The 16294-nt window shown below is 42.3% G+C and overlaps 1 protein-coding gene across 1 annotated transcript in view; it reads left to right on the forward strand.

The window, feature by feature from the left end:
• Positions 1–981: 981 nt before the first annotated feature.
• xkr7b (XK, Kell blood group complex subunit-related family, member 7b) overlaps positions 982–16294 on the forward strand; it is an 82988-nt gene continuing 67675 nt past the window's right edge. The window contains exon 1 of the mRNA XM_066671031.1: positions 982–1520. Within this exon, the coding sequence (XP_066527128.1) occupies positions 982–1520 (539 nt within the window). The remainder of the gene's footprint in view (positions 1521–16294) is intronic.

The following is a 16294-nucleotide window of genomic DNA, read 5'->3' on the forward strand; positions in this document are numbered from 1 at the left end:
TGAATGGCTGGAGTAGGCAGCACATATCAGCAGCATATCAGCCAAGCTTTGGCTCCAGCAGCAGCAAAGGAGACACTGTGAGAGCGGCAGTGGGGAGTGGGGATGAGGCAAGCAGCTTGGTACTTTATCCATTGAGCTGGTGAAGCAGGCCTACCCTTGTTTTGAGGGCCATAGGGTTAGCTGACACAGGAGGTACTCAAGCAAAATGGCGGACATTACCAAGGACTCATGAATGAGTGTTTGGTGAGGTGGAGCAAGCAGAGCTCATACAGGGCATGGAACAACCACAGCGAACAGACCCGTGTAGCATAGCAGTGATAGTGAATGGAGGTTCGGCAGTGCCTCGGGTAGTGAAAGCCACAGCAATTTATGCATTCAAATAGTTCTAGTTTATAAGCCTCAGAACCTTTAAAGGAACTAAGAAGTGAAATCTGGATATAAATGAAAATTACGTGTCTCAAGAGAATCAGCTGTGTTCAGTTCCTCAGAGTCGCTACAGACGCTGTGTAAAAGTGTCTGTAGAATTGAACACTGACTCTATATTAGAGTGAAAAAGCACTGATGGCAAACAAAATATGAAATATTAGATTTTTTCTCTCAGCCTTTCCTTCACTTTCTCACCCTTACTCCCTTTTCCTTTATCTTTTTTTCTTCTCGCCTCTTTCCCCTTTTTCTCTTCCTTTCTCCCTACGTGTTTATTCTTTTTCTCTCAATATTTTGTTTCACTTTTTCTTTCATATCTCTATTTCTCTTTCTATTTACTCACTGATGCTCCCTCTTGTCTCTTTCCTTTCTCTTCTCTCTCTCTCACACTCCCATATATTCGATCCCTCCATCTCTCTCTCTCTCTCTCTCTCTCTCGCACACACACACACACACACACACACACACATACGCGCGCGCACACACACACACCCCTCCCCTCTCATCCTATCTCTCTCGCGCTCCTTTTCTTTCTAACCAACCAACCAACCAGCCAACATGGCCGCTAAATCGGACGGAGCGGCGGGGCGCGCAGCGGAGCCGGAGCGCGAGCTGCTGGATGCCGAGCACGCCGAGGATGCCGCCGCGAGCGCGGTGAGCAGGGAGCGCGAGCGCGCGCGCGCGGGCCGCTCACCGCTGCTGGACTCCTGCTGGGTGGTGTGCGCGCTGCTCGTGCTCTTCTCGGACAGCGCCACGGACCTGTGGCTGGCGGCGGACTACTACGCGCGGCGGGAGTACTGGTGGTGCGCGCTCACGCTCGTGTTCGTGGCCGTGCCCTCGGCCGTGGTGCAGGTACTCAGCTTCAGGTGGTTCGTGTACGACTACACGGAGATTGAGGAACGCGGGGATGAGGACAGGCGCGGGGAACCGGAGGCAACGACGGACGAAGGGGGCGACTGCCATCTCATCGGCGGGAGTAAAGGAGGAAGAGGAGGAGGAGGAGGAACAGCAGGAGGAGGAACCCTGCGGTGCTGCAGGGCGTGCATGTGGCTCTTCCAGTCCGTTGTCCACATCCTGCAGCTGGGCCAGGTCTGGAGGTGAGACCGCCTCTCTCTCTCTCTCTCTCTCTCTCTCTCTCACTCTCTCCCACACACACACACACACGGTTCTACCACCGCGTGCACTGGCAAATTACGATCAATGCACTCAGCTGAACTGAATGGGTTTGTTTTATTTTTTAGGCGCGTGCTCGCGGTGCGGTAGTAGTTTGCGGTTTGCGGGAGACAGATGGGCGCGCGACTCGATCGCTCTCCCTCGGATGCACGCGTGTATGTGTAAGTGTATAACAGAGCGTGTATTTAGCACCTGGTGGGGACCGAATTTCCCCCGTATGGTAAAGAAACATTAGGGGGTATTCAGTGGAGACTTTACATTCTTTTCAGTGGACGTTCGTGTCAGAAGGTGTAATTCCACGTTCATTTCTATTGGCCCATTCGTAAAATCACAGTATGTAAAGCAGCGCGTATTTGCATATGTTAAAATGAGAAGTGAATTTGTTCCAATATTGTTGACGTGTGCTTCTCACGTGTTGTATTTTGTGACGCTGGGTCCTTGTTGATTGTACGCTGTGTACACCTGCTCCACACACACCTGGTCCGAGAGATCATTAACCATATCCCGTGTTGAAGCGGGTGTGTCCGCGGGGAAGGGCAGCACTTGAAGGGGCAGGACTCAGGGACCAGGGAACCTCCCACTTAGGTTTTTATTTTTTTCTTCACCAAAAATGTACCTTTTTCAGCTAATGACTTGATTCTGGTCACTGACGCTAACGTCGGGTTTCCGGTCAAACATTAGTCCGTGGAAATAACCTGTGTTAGCTAATGCAAAAATAGGTTATGTACGATGAATTTCAGCCAATCATCTCTGTTTGTCCATTTCAAAATGACTAAATTCTGTTTTCAATTCTGAAGATAAATTATGCAACTCATTTGGTAAACGACTGAGTTCAGGTGCAGTCCACAATAGACTAGAAACTGAGGAATACATTATTTCATTGTCTGTAAACGCTTATACAGTTCAGAGTCGTGGTGGGTCCAGTGCCAACCCGGAATCACTGGGCACAGGGCGGGAACACACCCCGGAGGGGGCAGCAGTCCTTCACAGGGCGACACATACTCACACATTCACTCATACAGTCACGCCTATGGACACTTTTGAGTCGTCAATCCACCTAGCAATATGTGTATTTGTACTGTGGGAGGAATCCAGAGCACCTGGAGGAAACCCATGCGGACAAGGGGAGAACACATCAAACTCCCTACAGACCTGACCTGGAGCGGGTCCCTGGAGCTGTGTGACTGCAACACTACCTGCTTCACCACTGTGCCACCCCCAGAGGAATAGAAATACATACAGAAAGAGAGAGAGAGAGAGAGAGAGAGAGAGAGAGAGAGAGGGACCACAGGCTCTCACACAGTGTTACAGTTCAGCTCTGGAACGGATATGATTGGTAAAGGCGGCTGCTTCGTGTGCCAGATTCCTCATAGAAACCAAACCTGTGAGTGACAGAGCTGCTATTAATCACACCCTTAAATAACTAAGGGTTTAAAATGGTGCAATGTCCTTTCTATTAATCAGCCTATTGTCCATTCTATTACTTAGCTCATTCCATTTAATGCTGTTTGATTGACAGAAGTTTGAATCCATTCTCCAATTAAAAGATAAAAAGTGTACATTAAAACAACTTGAAATACACACCCAAACATCCTCAGAATAACTTCCAATACCTGTCAGGATAGAAACCGAAGAGTTTCAACCCTGTTTTTCTATTTATATATCTTCTGGTCAAAAATAAACACACAGGTAAGCTCCAGAAATCTAGGTTTGTTGCCAGTACAGACACTTTCCAAAACAAAAACAATTAAAACCCCCATAAATGAATCACTTTAAAAAACCACAAAGTATATTACTGAGTAAAATGTAGCTTCAAATATGTGTGCCCCCTTACACTGGGTAAGAAAATTTGAGGCGTTGGTGAAAGGAGGCCGTGTATGTTTTCTGTAAAATAAAAAAGCAATGGAAGAGATGTAAACATTGGGCCTACTCTCAGCTCATGGGGAGTAGCAAGCGAGCTAAGTGGCTACCCATAGTTAGCAGTGAGACCCTGCAGCCCTCCAGGTAGGAAGACAAGCTCTGGCTCATGCCGGGCCTGGGTGCATTGTTGGAAAGTTGTAGCAGAGGTTACAATGTGTCGACACATTGGACATCTATGATACTTTGCTCTGGACTGACATTAGACATTGGGGCTTTGTACGGTTCAAATGGGGTGGTCATGTGTTATGAGACTTGGAGAGACAGAACTAGGAAGTGCAGCCAACTGGGATGTCCCTGGCCCTGGGTCAGAGAGTTTCAGGAGTTGGTGATTCACAGTTTCAAGACCTGTGATTGTGTTTTGTAAATTGGCTACAAAGGGGCCATGTCGTCCTTGTCTGATTTCAGTGTGAAAACATTTGACAGAAGGGCGGCACGGAGGCTCAGCAGGTAGTGTCGCAGTCACACAGCTCCAGGGACCTGCAGGTTGTGGGTCCAAGTCTGGCTCCAGGTGACTGTCTGTGTTCTCCCTGTGTCCCCATGGGTTTCCTGTCATGATCCAAAAACATGTTGGTAGGTGGATTGGTGACTCAAAAGTGTCTGTAGGTGTGAGTGTGTGTTGCCCTGTGAAGGGTGTGATCCTGTCTTGCACCCAGTGATTCTGGGTAGGCTCTGATCCCACCTCAACCCTGAACTGGATAAGCAGTTACAGACAATCAATGAATGAACATTTGACAGACCAGGCTATCAGATGCAGTTCTGGCTCCACTGGTCACAGCATTTTCTCTGTTCATTTCTTGATCTTGTCAGTTTTATCTCATGTTGGTCCCATTTATAGCTATATCTCAGCCTTCCATAGATGTGGATGCCTTCAGAGTGGCCTTTTTCTATTCACTCAGTTACCACTCTGCAACTGCTTGGATGCCCTGCCCATCTGAGCTTGCTCTTATGGTGCACTGTGATAGCATCTGTCACTCAAACTCTGACTCTGATCTCCTCATTCTGGGTGTGATCTCACAGCGTTCTTCCCCACATTCATCTCTCCATGGCCCTCTGTGCCATTGAAAGGTGCTTTTTACCCCCTCTTGGCCGTTGCCCATGTCTCACTTTCATACAGCACTGCAGGCAAGATTGTGCTGTTGAAGGGGACAGCACAGGTAGCCATGTCCAATTATTCCTTCAGCACATCCTTGATCAAGTTGAATGCCCTACATCCTGCTCTTATTCAGTACAAGATTTCCTCCTTAAACGTGCCATATTCACCTCCTATCCCAGGTAGATGTACTCCTTTACCACCTCTATTTCATCACCTCCTACCATTATCTGACCCAGTGCTATGCCATCAGACTACAAGAACATTATTTTAATGCTAAAGATCTTCAGGCCAGCTGCTGAGCTCCTGGTGTTTAACTCACTCAGCTTGTTCTGTAGCTGACCTATGCTTTCTGCGATGAGCTCAATGACGTCTGCCAACAGTAGGTGAGTCATTAATACGTACACCACCATCCCAGTCATTGTCTCTAATGATCATTTTGAGACTTTGACTAGATGCTGTCTCTTTGTTTAATGCCTTTCTCAACCAGGTCTCGTACAGGTGATGACAACAGTGCCATGTCGGTGGAACAGTTAGAAGTCGTCATTTTATGGAGGTTCAAATACTGTGCTGTATCTCCTTGCTTCTTGAGGGACTGCAGGAATGCAATTATCTCTGAAAAAAAATACTACACTATAATAATTTGATAATACTCAGAAACGACAAGTCCTATCAATATTGAATACATTCATTTATTCATTATCTGGAACCGCTTATCCAGTTCAGGGTCAGTGTGGGTCTGGAGCCTACCCAGAATCATTGGGTGCAAGGCAGGAATAGACCCTGGAGGAGACGCCAGTCCTTCACAGGGCAACACACACACACTCACACTTTGAGTCATCAATCCACCTATGGTGGAAGGAAACCGGAGCACCCGGAAGAAACCCATGCAGACACGGGCAGAACACACCAAACTCCTCACAGACAGTCACCCAGAGTGGGACCTGAACCCACAACCTCCAGGTCACTACCTGCTGCACCACTGTGCCGCCTTATTTTAAAACATATACTTGAATAAATGTCATTTTCATTATATTATTTGTTTGAACCTGAACATACTAGACTGCTAGTACAGGGCCAGATCAACATCGTTCTACTTAATAGGCACAAAAGTAGAAGAGTAAAAGTTATTACTGCTACAAACAATGACAAACTGCCAGTTAACTCCTTTATTTTAGAGGAAATGCATGAGTGTACACAAACATTTGGATATATAGTAAAACTGCTGAAAGAAAGGCACAAAATTTGTCCCAGCTAACTCAATAGGGTTCAAAAGAGCTGCTTCATAGATTAAATATTTATTTTTTGGCATCTATTTAATCATGCCTAATTATTTTACGTTACTTTATATTTTATTTATCTCTGATCTGTGATCTAATGGCTACAAAAACTGGCACGGTCCTGACAGGGTGTATTTAGCACCTTGGATGATGATGGGCCAATCGGGGTCAGTTTTGAACTCAGAATTTGATGTGGTTCAGTTTGGGTCATTTTCAAAAAGAATTTGAAACAGAAAGACTCTTGGACACACATCTGAAGATATGGTTCAGGTCATGGCAGATTCAAACAGAAAATTCGAAAGCTGTATTTGACTTCAGAATTAAACTGTCCATGTCCAAATTTTCCAGCTATCACAAATCAAAAACCCAAACTAGCCTGTTCATTATGCTGTACAACACACTGGATACAGCCATCATTTTTCTTCATCTGAATACGCTTTAGTCAAGTGTTATGAATCAAATCAAACCATCTGCCTATATTGTTACAGCTGGTACTTGCCTAAATAAAATCTGTAAGTTAGGGCAAGGTTAAGCTGCGTGAATATGATCACATATTACAAAAATAAACCTGCCCATTGTAAAACCGTGTGTTCATGGCAGTTTTATGTGTAAATGTAATGTTTCACAGGAAATATATGTCATAGAATCACCCATATCTGGAATTGTTTTTGTTTTTGATGTGTTATTCAAAATAAAGCCATTCTGCTCTGTTGGCCAGTTAGCCTAAACTTTTGTTACTAAAATTTCATAATACGGAAAACTTTTCCTCAGACTCTGAAAGCTCTCTGGCTGGCTGTGTTGTTCACAGACTTCAGAACTGGTGTGATAAATAATGAATGTGGGACTACACCGAGTCTCCCTCAGAGAACACAGAGAAAGCACACTCTGCTCCAGTCCGCCCCCACAGATTTGGCCGCCGTCTCGCCGCTCCGGCATGTTTGCTAATGCTAACTGGAGGGAGGCTCGAACTGCTCGTTCAAAGCGCCTTCGCTGTCGGCCAGCTTTCTTCCTCCTGAGAGGAATCATTCCCTCATCCTCTCCTAGCAGGCAGCCTCTTTTTTGTCGTGGTCATGTCTTAATCTGCCTTTCTATGGCTTGAAGGGTTTCTCTATTCCATTTTAGAGAGGGAAATGGAGTTGAAGGAAGAGCAGCTTCAGTGAAACTGGCACGTTTCACTCTGTATGCTCTGGGTAATGTTAACTTACTCTGTGTGTATTCTGAGTAACATTTATCTCACTGTCCATGTGCTCTTGCAGCTCTAACATTAACTCATGCTGCTCTTATAAATAAAGCTGCTACAAAAGGTTCATTGGGTGATGCCATAGAAAAACCATTTTTGGTTCTAATATGAACCTTTTTTACTAATATGTTTAAATGGGTAAAGTATCTTCACACATGCATTTCTTAAACAAAAACAGTTCTTTATGGAACCAAAAGTGGTTCTTCTATGGCATCGCTCAAAGAAACTTTTGTAGCACCTTTACTTTTAAGAGTGTATCTCTGTGTGCTTTGGGTAATGCTAACCCACCTTGGACCTTGAGTATTGCTAACACTTTCCATGTGCTCTTTGTAACATTGATTCACTGTGAGCATGGAGTAAGGTAACCCACTCTCTGTGTGCTAACACTGACTCTTGGTGGTGTTTTGGTAATGTTACCACAGTGTGTGCTTTGGGTAATGCTAACTCTGTCCTTGGGCTTTAGGGTAAATACTATTATACACTCAGTGTAACAGTAACTCATTCTTTGTATACTTTGGCTAAACTCTCCAAATCTACGTCTCTAACTAACTGTCAGTACTTTGTGTAATGCTAACTCTGTGTGGTTTATGTAAAGATAACTCACTGTGTGATATGAATAAGGCTAACCCACTGTTCTTGGGCTTTGGGTATGGCATCAAAATAAGGCCAAATGTTTAACTGCTAACAGTGTAATGCTAACTGACTCTGTGTGCTTTGGGTAATGCTAACTCTGTGTGTGTGTTCTTGCTCTGTCCATATTATCGCAAGATGCAATGAGATATTACTTCTGTAGACTTGAGAGAGTCAGTTATCCCAGAATTCTTTTCGCATCAACCTCAGTGCGATGACATTTTTTCTTCCCTCTGCTGTGATGGTGAATCACCAATACGCTTGCGTTCCAATTGCCGAATGACCATTCCTCCTGTTGTTAGGAGTTTGTACACGGCAGTTGAACTTGCCCAGTCTGTACTACCAAGTACAGCAGTCCGAACTTGATGTAATTGTATTTAAAAACAGCTGGAGTATTTTCTGGTGTACCATGTGAGTTCATCAAGCTGAACAGTGTTGATAATATAATCTGTAGATAAAACTCATCAGTGGCAGTTTGGCCTGCATCTGATCCAGGCCCCTGGCGAGAGAAAGCGAAAGAGGGAAGATCTGGACCTCAGCCCAAAATCAGCCTTCATTCACAGGGGATCTCTCATAGTATATGAGTGCCTGGACGAGGGGCTTGAATTATTAACACAGAGCTACAGAGGACTTGTGAGCCTCAGCGATTGTCTAGGAGAGGATATAGCATTTCCTGTTATCCTTTTCCTAAATGAAATCGTTTCTCTCTCTCTCTCTCTCTCTCTCTCTCTTTCTCTCTCTCTCTCTCTCTCTCTCTCTCTCTCTCTCTCTCTCTCTCTCTCTCTCTCTCTCTCTCTCTCTCTGTCATCTATGCCCCCAAAACAGGTCAGTCTAGTTGTCCTATACCAATTCAGGTTCAATCATGACATTTGCTATTCATAAACACGAAAATAAATCAACTGCTGTGACAAAGCAGGGGATCATGCAATGCCAGAACAATGATAATTGTGAGAAGAGTGTGTAATTACAATTAGAAGTTGAGGTAAACATATCAGTGATAATAGCAAGCTGAGGTATTGAGCTGTCACAATATTTGTCAGAGACTCAAACGGATAGGTATGAGCTTTGTGTGTGTGTGTGTGTGTGTACTTGCTTGTTCATGGGTAATAGAGTCTCTCACTGTCTCTTGGTCTGGGGCAGGCAAAGACATACTGTACGGTCAGTGTCCAGTGCTGCTCTTCTCCTAGCATGTATATAGATTGTAGATTTTATAGAGTATAGTTTTTCAGCAAGTATTGGAGAGTTCCAAGTACAAAAGTTTGTAATGTACAGTGATCCCTCGTTTTTCGCGGGGGGAATGCGTTCCAAGACCACCAGCGAAAAATGAATTTCCGCGAAGTAGAGGAAAGATATATTTTTTAATGTATTTAATGAGTATTTGGACTTTTAAAACCCTCCCTGTGCTGTTAACAACCCACCCTTTGCATTAAACAGTCATTCTATAATGTTTTTCAGCTGGAACTACAAGTGATATCCTACCAGTTTCTTTAATAGAGTCATTCCTGAGCTGTGATTTAGCGTCAGTAAATTTCACTCAGATGTAGACATGAACAACACATGTAGTGTACGTAAAATACTTGTAAATGATATATTGATATGTCAGCAAGACGTTACTGTGCAGTATAAGGCATGTCGTCTGCTACCAAGAGGTTGCACAGGGTCTACTACATTATTCAAATGAATAACATATAGAATAATAAATGAACTAAAAAGAAGAGGAAAAGGTTTTGAAAAACGAAATCATAAAGATTTGTGCACTCTTCTTTGCTGACAACGGGCAAATAATATAGAAAAATTTTATGAAATTTTAATGGATTTAATGAAATATTTTGGCTATTCATCTTAAAAGTTTTTCCTAGATTTTCCCTCAATATCCGCGATATAGCGGCCATAAGCCCCCTTGCAAAAACCCGCGAAGTAGCGAATCCGCGAAAGATGAACTGCGAAGTAGTGAGGGATTACTGTATTTTGTATATATATTATATTTTTTATTTTGTGTACAAGTAGTCTCATTTGGACTGCCTTCTTTTTTTTTTTTTAAATGTGGTCAGTTGAGGTGGGCATTGTGATGCTAAGTTTTGTTGTGGTGATTAACAGTATGTTTTTGTGAGCATATTCCAGATATCACTGACAAATTGCAGGTTTCATTATTCTTAATTCATTAATTCATTATCTGTAACCACTTATCCACTTCAGGGTTGCGGTGGGTTCAGAGCCTACCTGGAATCATTGGGTGCAAGGCGGGAACACACCCTGGAGGGGGTGCCAGTGCTTCACAGGGCAACACACACACTCACACCTATGGACACTTTTGAGTCTCCAATCCACCTACCAACGTGTGTTTTTGGACTGTGGGAGGAACCCGGAGCACCCAAAGGAAACCCACGCCGACATGGGGAGAACACCAAACTCCTCACAGACAGTCACCCGGAGCGGGAATTGAACCCACAACCTCCAGGTCCCTGGAGCTGTGTGACTGCGACACTATTTAATTATTTCTTTATTTTCCTAAACAAAAACAAAAAAAAAGTAAAAGCAAAATTGGCTTCTAAGTTCCCAATACTACTATTAAGCTTTTTTAAAAATACATGCTATTCACAGGACAACATTAAATGAAGTGCTCTGGAGCAGCTGCACATGAACCTAATGTCCCACACCACGCCTAATGCCAAACATGGTAAGAAAGGTATACAGTCTCCCAACACTGGACCATGGAGCAGTAGAATTGCCTTCTCTAGAGCAAGGGAGTACCATTCAATCACTGTAATTGTAATTATCCAATATCAGCAATTGATTTCACTAATGCTCTCATGGCTAAACACTACCAAAGCTTCAAAGAAAATGTTCCAATATCCAGAAGAGCAGAAGCTGTTACTGCAGCAATGTGGTGAATACGACCTATAAATAGAAGCAATGCTGGATGAGCAAGTGTCCAGAAAACAATATATATTGAAGTACGTGTTTGTTTTGTACTGTGTCCCATTGCATGCAAACATCTGTTCATGCTATATCTCTCCATGTTTGTTGTTTATCATTGGCCACTTCTGTTGTCCTACATACATGTGACACATGTGGCACCACATGAGCTCATCTGTTTGGTGGACTTGGCAAGTCAGCACTGTTTTGATTGACTGTGGCAAGTACATTTCACTTCCACTGCTGTTTATATCAGAGGTTCTCTGCTTATTTAAGGGTTAGAGAAGATACTAATTGTTTCCCATCTGTATCAGATAATCAGTTTGTTACATATGTAAAAAGGTTCACAGACACTCATTCTAGTGAAAGACTTCAGCTGTTTTAATGCACAGTGTAGGGCTTTAATTAAAACAATAGTGTGAATAATGTTTAAAAAGGCATTGACCAATAGAATGGTGAGTAGCTGCACATGAACCCAATGTCAAGTATGGGGTACGGTGGCATAAATATCTCCAGCATTGGGCATGAATGATCGAAATACTTCCAGTGCATTTAGGATGAGCTGAAATGGTCTCTACATTTAGGAACTAATCATCTAACATCTGTACCTGAAATCACTATGGCTCTTGTTGCTAAATGCAATCAGATTAACTTATATAAGAACTGTTTTACAATTAGATGTTGAAAGATTGCTGTATATTGCACAGAGCAGGGAAGGGCAGAGGGAGGATTTATTCAGGAGAAAAAAATGCAGTGGACTTGTTGTCTTTTATTACGACAGAGTTTTATGGTCACGGCATTAAAAAAAAAAAAAAAAAAACAAGATTCAGAGAATAAAGTCAGAATTCTGAGAATATTCTCTGAATAATTCTGAGAAAAATCTTGGAATATTTGAGTAAAATATGTCTGTAAAATTCAGAGAATATAATCAGAATATGTAGAGAAACACTCTTTGGGTTATTATTAATTATAATATGTAGACAGACAAACTCACAGTGTGTGCGCCATGAGTGAGTTGTGAAAGAAGCAGTCAGTGAGGTGAACAGAATTATTTATTAATCGCATCCACGCGACATGACGACCCCGTCAGTGCGGCCCCTGACTGCGATGCATAAGGCTTTAGTTTATTGTACGAGTCCGAGCCGTAACGCGATGGAGCCTCGTGGGTACACCGGAGTTCCACTCGCTCTGGATCCATCATTTTCGTGATCATTAACTGTATCCTGTCAAACTACATGCCATGGGTTCGTGCACCGATTCAGGGTTTAAGTACTAATCACGATCTGGTCCTGATGTGGAAGAGAACTGTTTATTCCTGTTTTTAATCCTGAAATCTATACCATAGTATGACTTAAGCAAAACACTGCATTCCACAGTAACACTGTGTGTCAGCTCCATTATACGCAACAAATTATTCAGAGAATAAGATTTTTTCTCAGAGTTATTCCAAAAATATTCTCAGAATTCTGACTTTATTCACGGAATCTTTTTTATTTTTTCAATGCCGTGGCCCTAAAACTCCATCATATTTTATAATGGTTCTCCTCCAGGATCATTTTATTCCTACTGTTTTAGCCATACAAGATTTTTAGGGAGCTTACGTTATCACATTCCAGATTTGTGATTTGTGTGATAGTTTTACAGGTTTAACTGTGTCTTTGATTTATGAAATAAAGTAATCCACCATGTCTGTATTAACAAAGTATACGTTATATGCTTAAACATCATGTCTTTAAATTCCTACCGTTTTTTTATCTTTATTTAGGCAAAAGCTGTTGAATCGTGTTGAATTTGTGTCTATAAATAACCATGACTTTCTTTGCTATGCCCAAATTCCTGGGATTGCAAGTATCCAATTTAGAATAATTCCACATGCAAAGCTGCAGAATGGTTTCTAGTCAGAAGTGTTTGTTCATGCATAGTTACAGTTGCTAAGTGAAGGTTTGTCAGTGTGTGTGACAAGCAATGTGAGCATGCTAAAACATAAGGGAATACAGGACTTGAACACACAGGGAACCAAGGCAAGGTTAATCTGAAGAAACAAAAGGGCAAAAACGAATTCCTTTGAAATGAGCATGGTGTAGAACAAGACAGATAGATGGTATATATACACACCAGTCAATATAATAAAATATTACAACATTTGATGAAGAGAATAACACTGATTGTCTTGTCACAATGATAAACGTTAGGGTTTGAGATAGAATAGGCATCAAGTGAACAGTCCATTCTTGTTTTTGGATGCAGGTAAAATGGGCAAGTGTAAGGTTGTGAGTGACTCTGACATAGGTCAAATTGTGATGGCTAGATGATTGGGACAAAGCATCTTCAGAATGGCAGGCCTTGTGGGTCATTCCTGGTATGCAGTGCTTAGTATCTACCAAACATGGCCCAAGGACAGGCAAGCAGTGAACCAGGGACAGGTCATGTATTTAAGGTTAACTAACGTGCATGGAGGAGAGATGGACAGCCTGTCTTGTCTGATCCCACAGAAGAGCTACTGTGGCAAATTATACTGAAAAATGTAAATGTGGCTTTGGTAGAAAGGTCCGGCGAGAAACCGGCGACAGGGTCATTAATGCATGTGGCGAGCTAAGGCTAGTTTTTCAGGTCCGAGCCCATGGAGGAGGTACTGTAGCACAAACTGCTAAACATTATAGCTGGCTATGAAAGAATGGTGTCAAAACACACAGTACATTGCAGCTTGCTGTGTTTGAGGCCGCATAGCGAGAGACTGGTCAGCACACCTGTGCTAACCCCATGTGTGTCACTGGAAGTATCTACAATAGACACATGAGCATCAGAGCTTGGCCATGGGCGATAAAAGAATATGGCCTGGTTTTATGAATCCCCTTTTCTTTTACATCATGTGGATGGCTAGGTGCTTTACTGGGGATAAGATGACATCGGGAGACAATCTTGAGGAAAAAGGCAAGTCAGTGGAAGAGGTGTGAGACCCAGTGAAATGTTCTGTTGAGAAGTCTTGGGTCCTGGCATTCATGAGGATGTTACTTTGATATATACCACCTACCCTACACACACCCCTACAGGGCAACACTTATCCTAATGGTATCAACCTCTTTCAACAGGATTATGCATCCTGCCACCCTACAAAACTTGACACGACAAAGAGATTGGAGTTTTAACTTCAAAACTTGATCTCCAAATTCCTCAGATCTCTGCAATCAATCATCTGTAGTTCTGTTAAAGGATCTGTTGCTAATGTCGTTGTACCAGGAAAAACTGGACAGAATTCAGTAACAGAATTGAATGCATGGTTTGGTCGCTCATTGCTTTCCATCTGCTCTGGATGTGTACACAACACGTGTACACTTTACAATTCGGGGTATAAGAAAATATCCATACATTTGAGTTTCGCAGAATTATGTTTTGCAATACTGCATTGATTCTCAAAAACACAGTATCGATTTTAATTAACGAACATGCAAAGATTGTTGGCAGGTGGTGGGGCATTTTGTGTTGTGTTTAAACTTCTGACCACAATAAAACATGTGATTTAGAAACTATGGGACATTTCCCGGTCCGTTCTCACATGCACTGACTCTGACTTTAGCCGGAATCATTACTAGGGTGAAGAGGATAAAGTCTGGGTAATATCCGTGACAAATGTTGCAGGCGTTTACACCAGCAGCGTTTCAGAGTAAACTCCGGAACTTTCCTGGGTCTTTTTTTTCTTTACGAATGCTGCAATATCTCTTATTTTTTAGATAGAAACTTCTGATAGATACATTTCCCTCAGATTGCTTAAGAAGTACAGTTACATTGGATGTTACAGGAACTATGTATTTTTTTTTATTTAACTAATTGAGATTGAGAAAATATAAACAAACTACATGCTGTAATTTATATACTTCAGGAAAACGTGGAAACCTTTTAAAGCAGGATCCAAAATAAACCCATATTTCGTATCTGTACACTTTTCTTTTAAATAGAACAGTGGGATTTGCAAGTGCCTTAATCACAGTCCCTGCAACATCCAACATCATTTCACTACTTATATTGGTTAAAGAAAAAAAAAATAGTAATAAAATAAAAAAGCTTGCAGGATCCTTTAATAAACATTCATTCACTGTCTGTAACCGCTTATCCAGTTCAGGGCTGGAGCCTGCCTGGAGTCATTGGGAGCAAGGCGGGAATGCTCCCTGGAGATCCCTGGAGCTGTGTGACAGCGACACTACCTGCTGAAAATTGAAAACAATGTTGCACGTATCCAACTGTTATAATTAAAAGAAAAGCGTATCTTTATGCACACAGATTTTATGCTTAATGTGGTTTCTTTCTTGTACCATGACACTTTTCCTAATAATTACAATAAATCGCCTTGCTTACAATAGTGCAATATCACAATATATTTATTGAATCATAATCATACCCCTTTATCGTGTTATGTATTATATCGCCAGGTTCTTGTCAATACACAGCCCTATTCACAATGGGTAGCGTACACTGATGTATCCTCTTATCACCCAGGGTACAGCAAAAAAAGGACAATATGTTATTGTTGTTTCTGTGTAATGTGCTAAAGTTAAATTAAAGGATGACAAAGACACTTGACTTGCAGCTGTTTTGGCATGTGTTTGAAGTTGCTTTAATGGTCTCCTCCAGTATTTGGACACCTAGCAAGACGGCATCACAAAAGGTGTTTCCTTGGGGTCATTTCAGAGTTTCACTGTCTAAGGGTGGGTTTGGGAAAGAATGGTAAGGGATTATTGGCCACCTGAGTAATGCTCAGTACATTCATTACCCAAGCCAAGCACTTACAGTACATAAAAAAGCTTAATAAAAATACATATATCACCAATATTGTTTTCAATGGCTTTTTGCCTTTTGTGCCTTTTAGCTTTTGTGGACAGAGCAGCCCTGATTTTCATCATGAATTCCTTACAGAAATCAGTGGAAATCATCAAAAATCAGCCATCAGTTGCATAACTGAAGCCTGTTTTGGCCAGGAATGCACCAGCCTGATGTTAGAAGTTTAGACTTTCTGTTACACCTTAATGTTACACTGTCATGCCAAGGTGCTGTGTAATTGCTCCACTATTTAAGGTGGAATAGCAAATTCAAATTAACATAATCTCCAGAATGCAGCTGCTACATCATTTATCTTGGACTTCCAGCTGAATGTAAATTTCAAATTCAAATAAAAGTTTAGGCATTGGATTGTATTGTTGTCCAAAATCTTTGCTATTTTCACATGCAGCACTATCACACACACACACATACACACACACTTACACACAGAGCAGCTGTGGCGGGAGCATGATATGTGTGTTGCAGGTGTTGGGAACTGGTGGTGTGTGTCCGTGGGGTCATTAAAGGAGTTGATGGGGATAGTCTTTGAGCTGCAGGCAGCAGAGCCGTGAGGAGAATTATAAAGCAGGATGGCCTCTCTCGGCCCTCTGTCCCCTCAGCTGCCCATCAGTGCCACATTCTCTCTCACCCAGAACGACAGCACCTTTCTGCGGTTGGTGGTGTCTGTTTGTTTGTTTTTGTTTGCTTGTGTTGTCTCTTAGTTGATATGGTTTGTGTGTTTTTTTGTGTTTACAGAGCTTGGTCATTCTCTCTGGGAATACATTAATAAATGGCAAGTCATTTCCTCTG

The sequence above is a fragment of the Hoplias malabaricus genome, chromosome 5, assembly GCF_029633855.1.
Source record: "Hoplias malabaricus isolate fHopMal1 chromosome 5, fHopMal1.hap1, whole genome shotgun sequence".
Taxonomy (NCBI): Eukaryota; Metazoa; Chordata; class Actinopteri; order Characiformes; family Erythrinidae; genus Hoplias; species Hoplias malabaricus.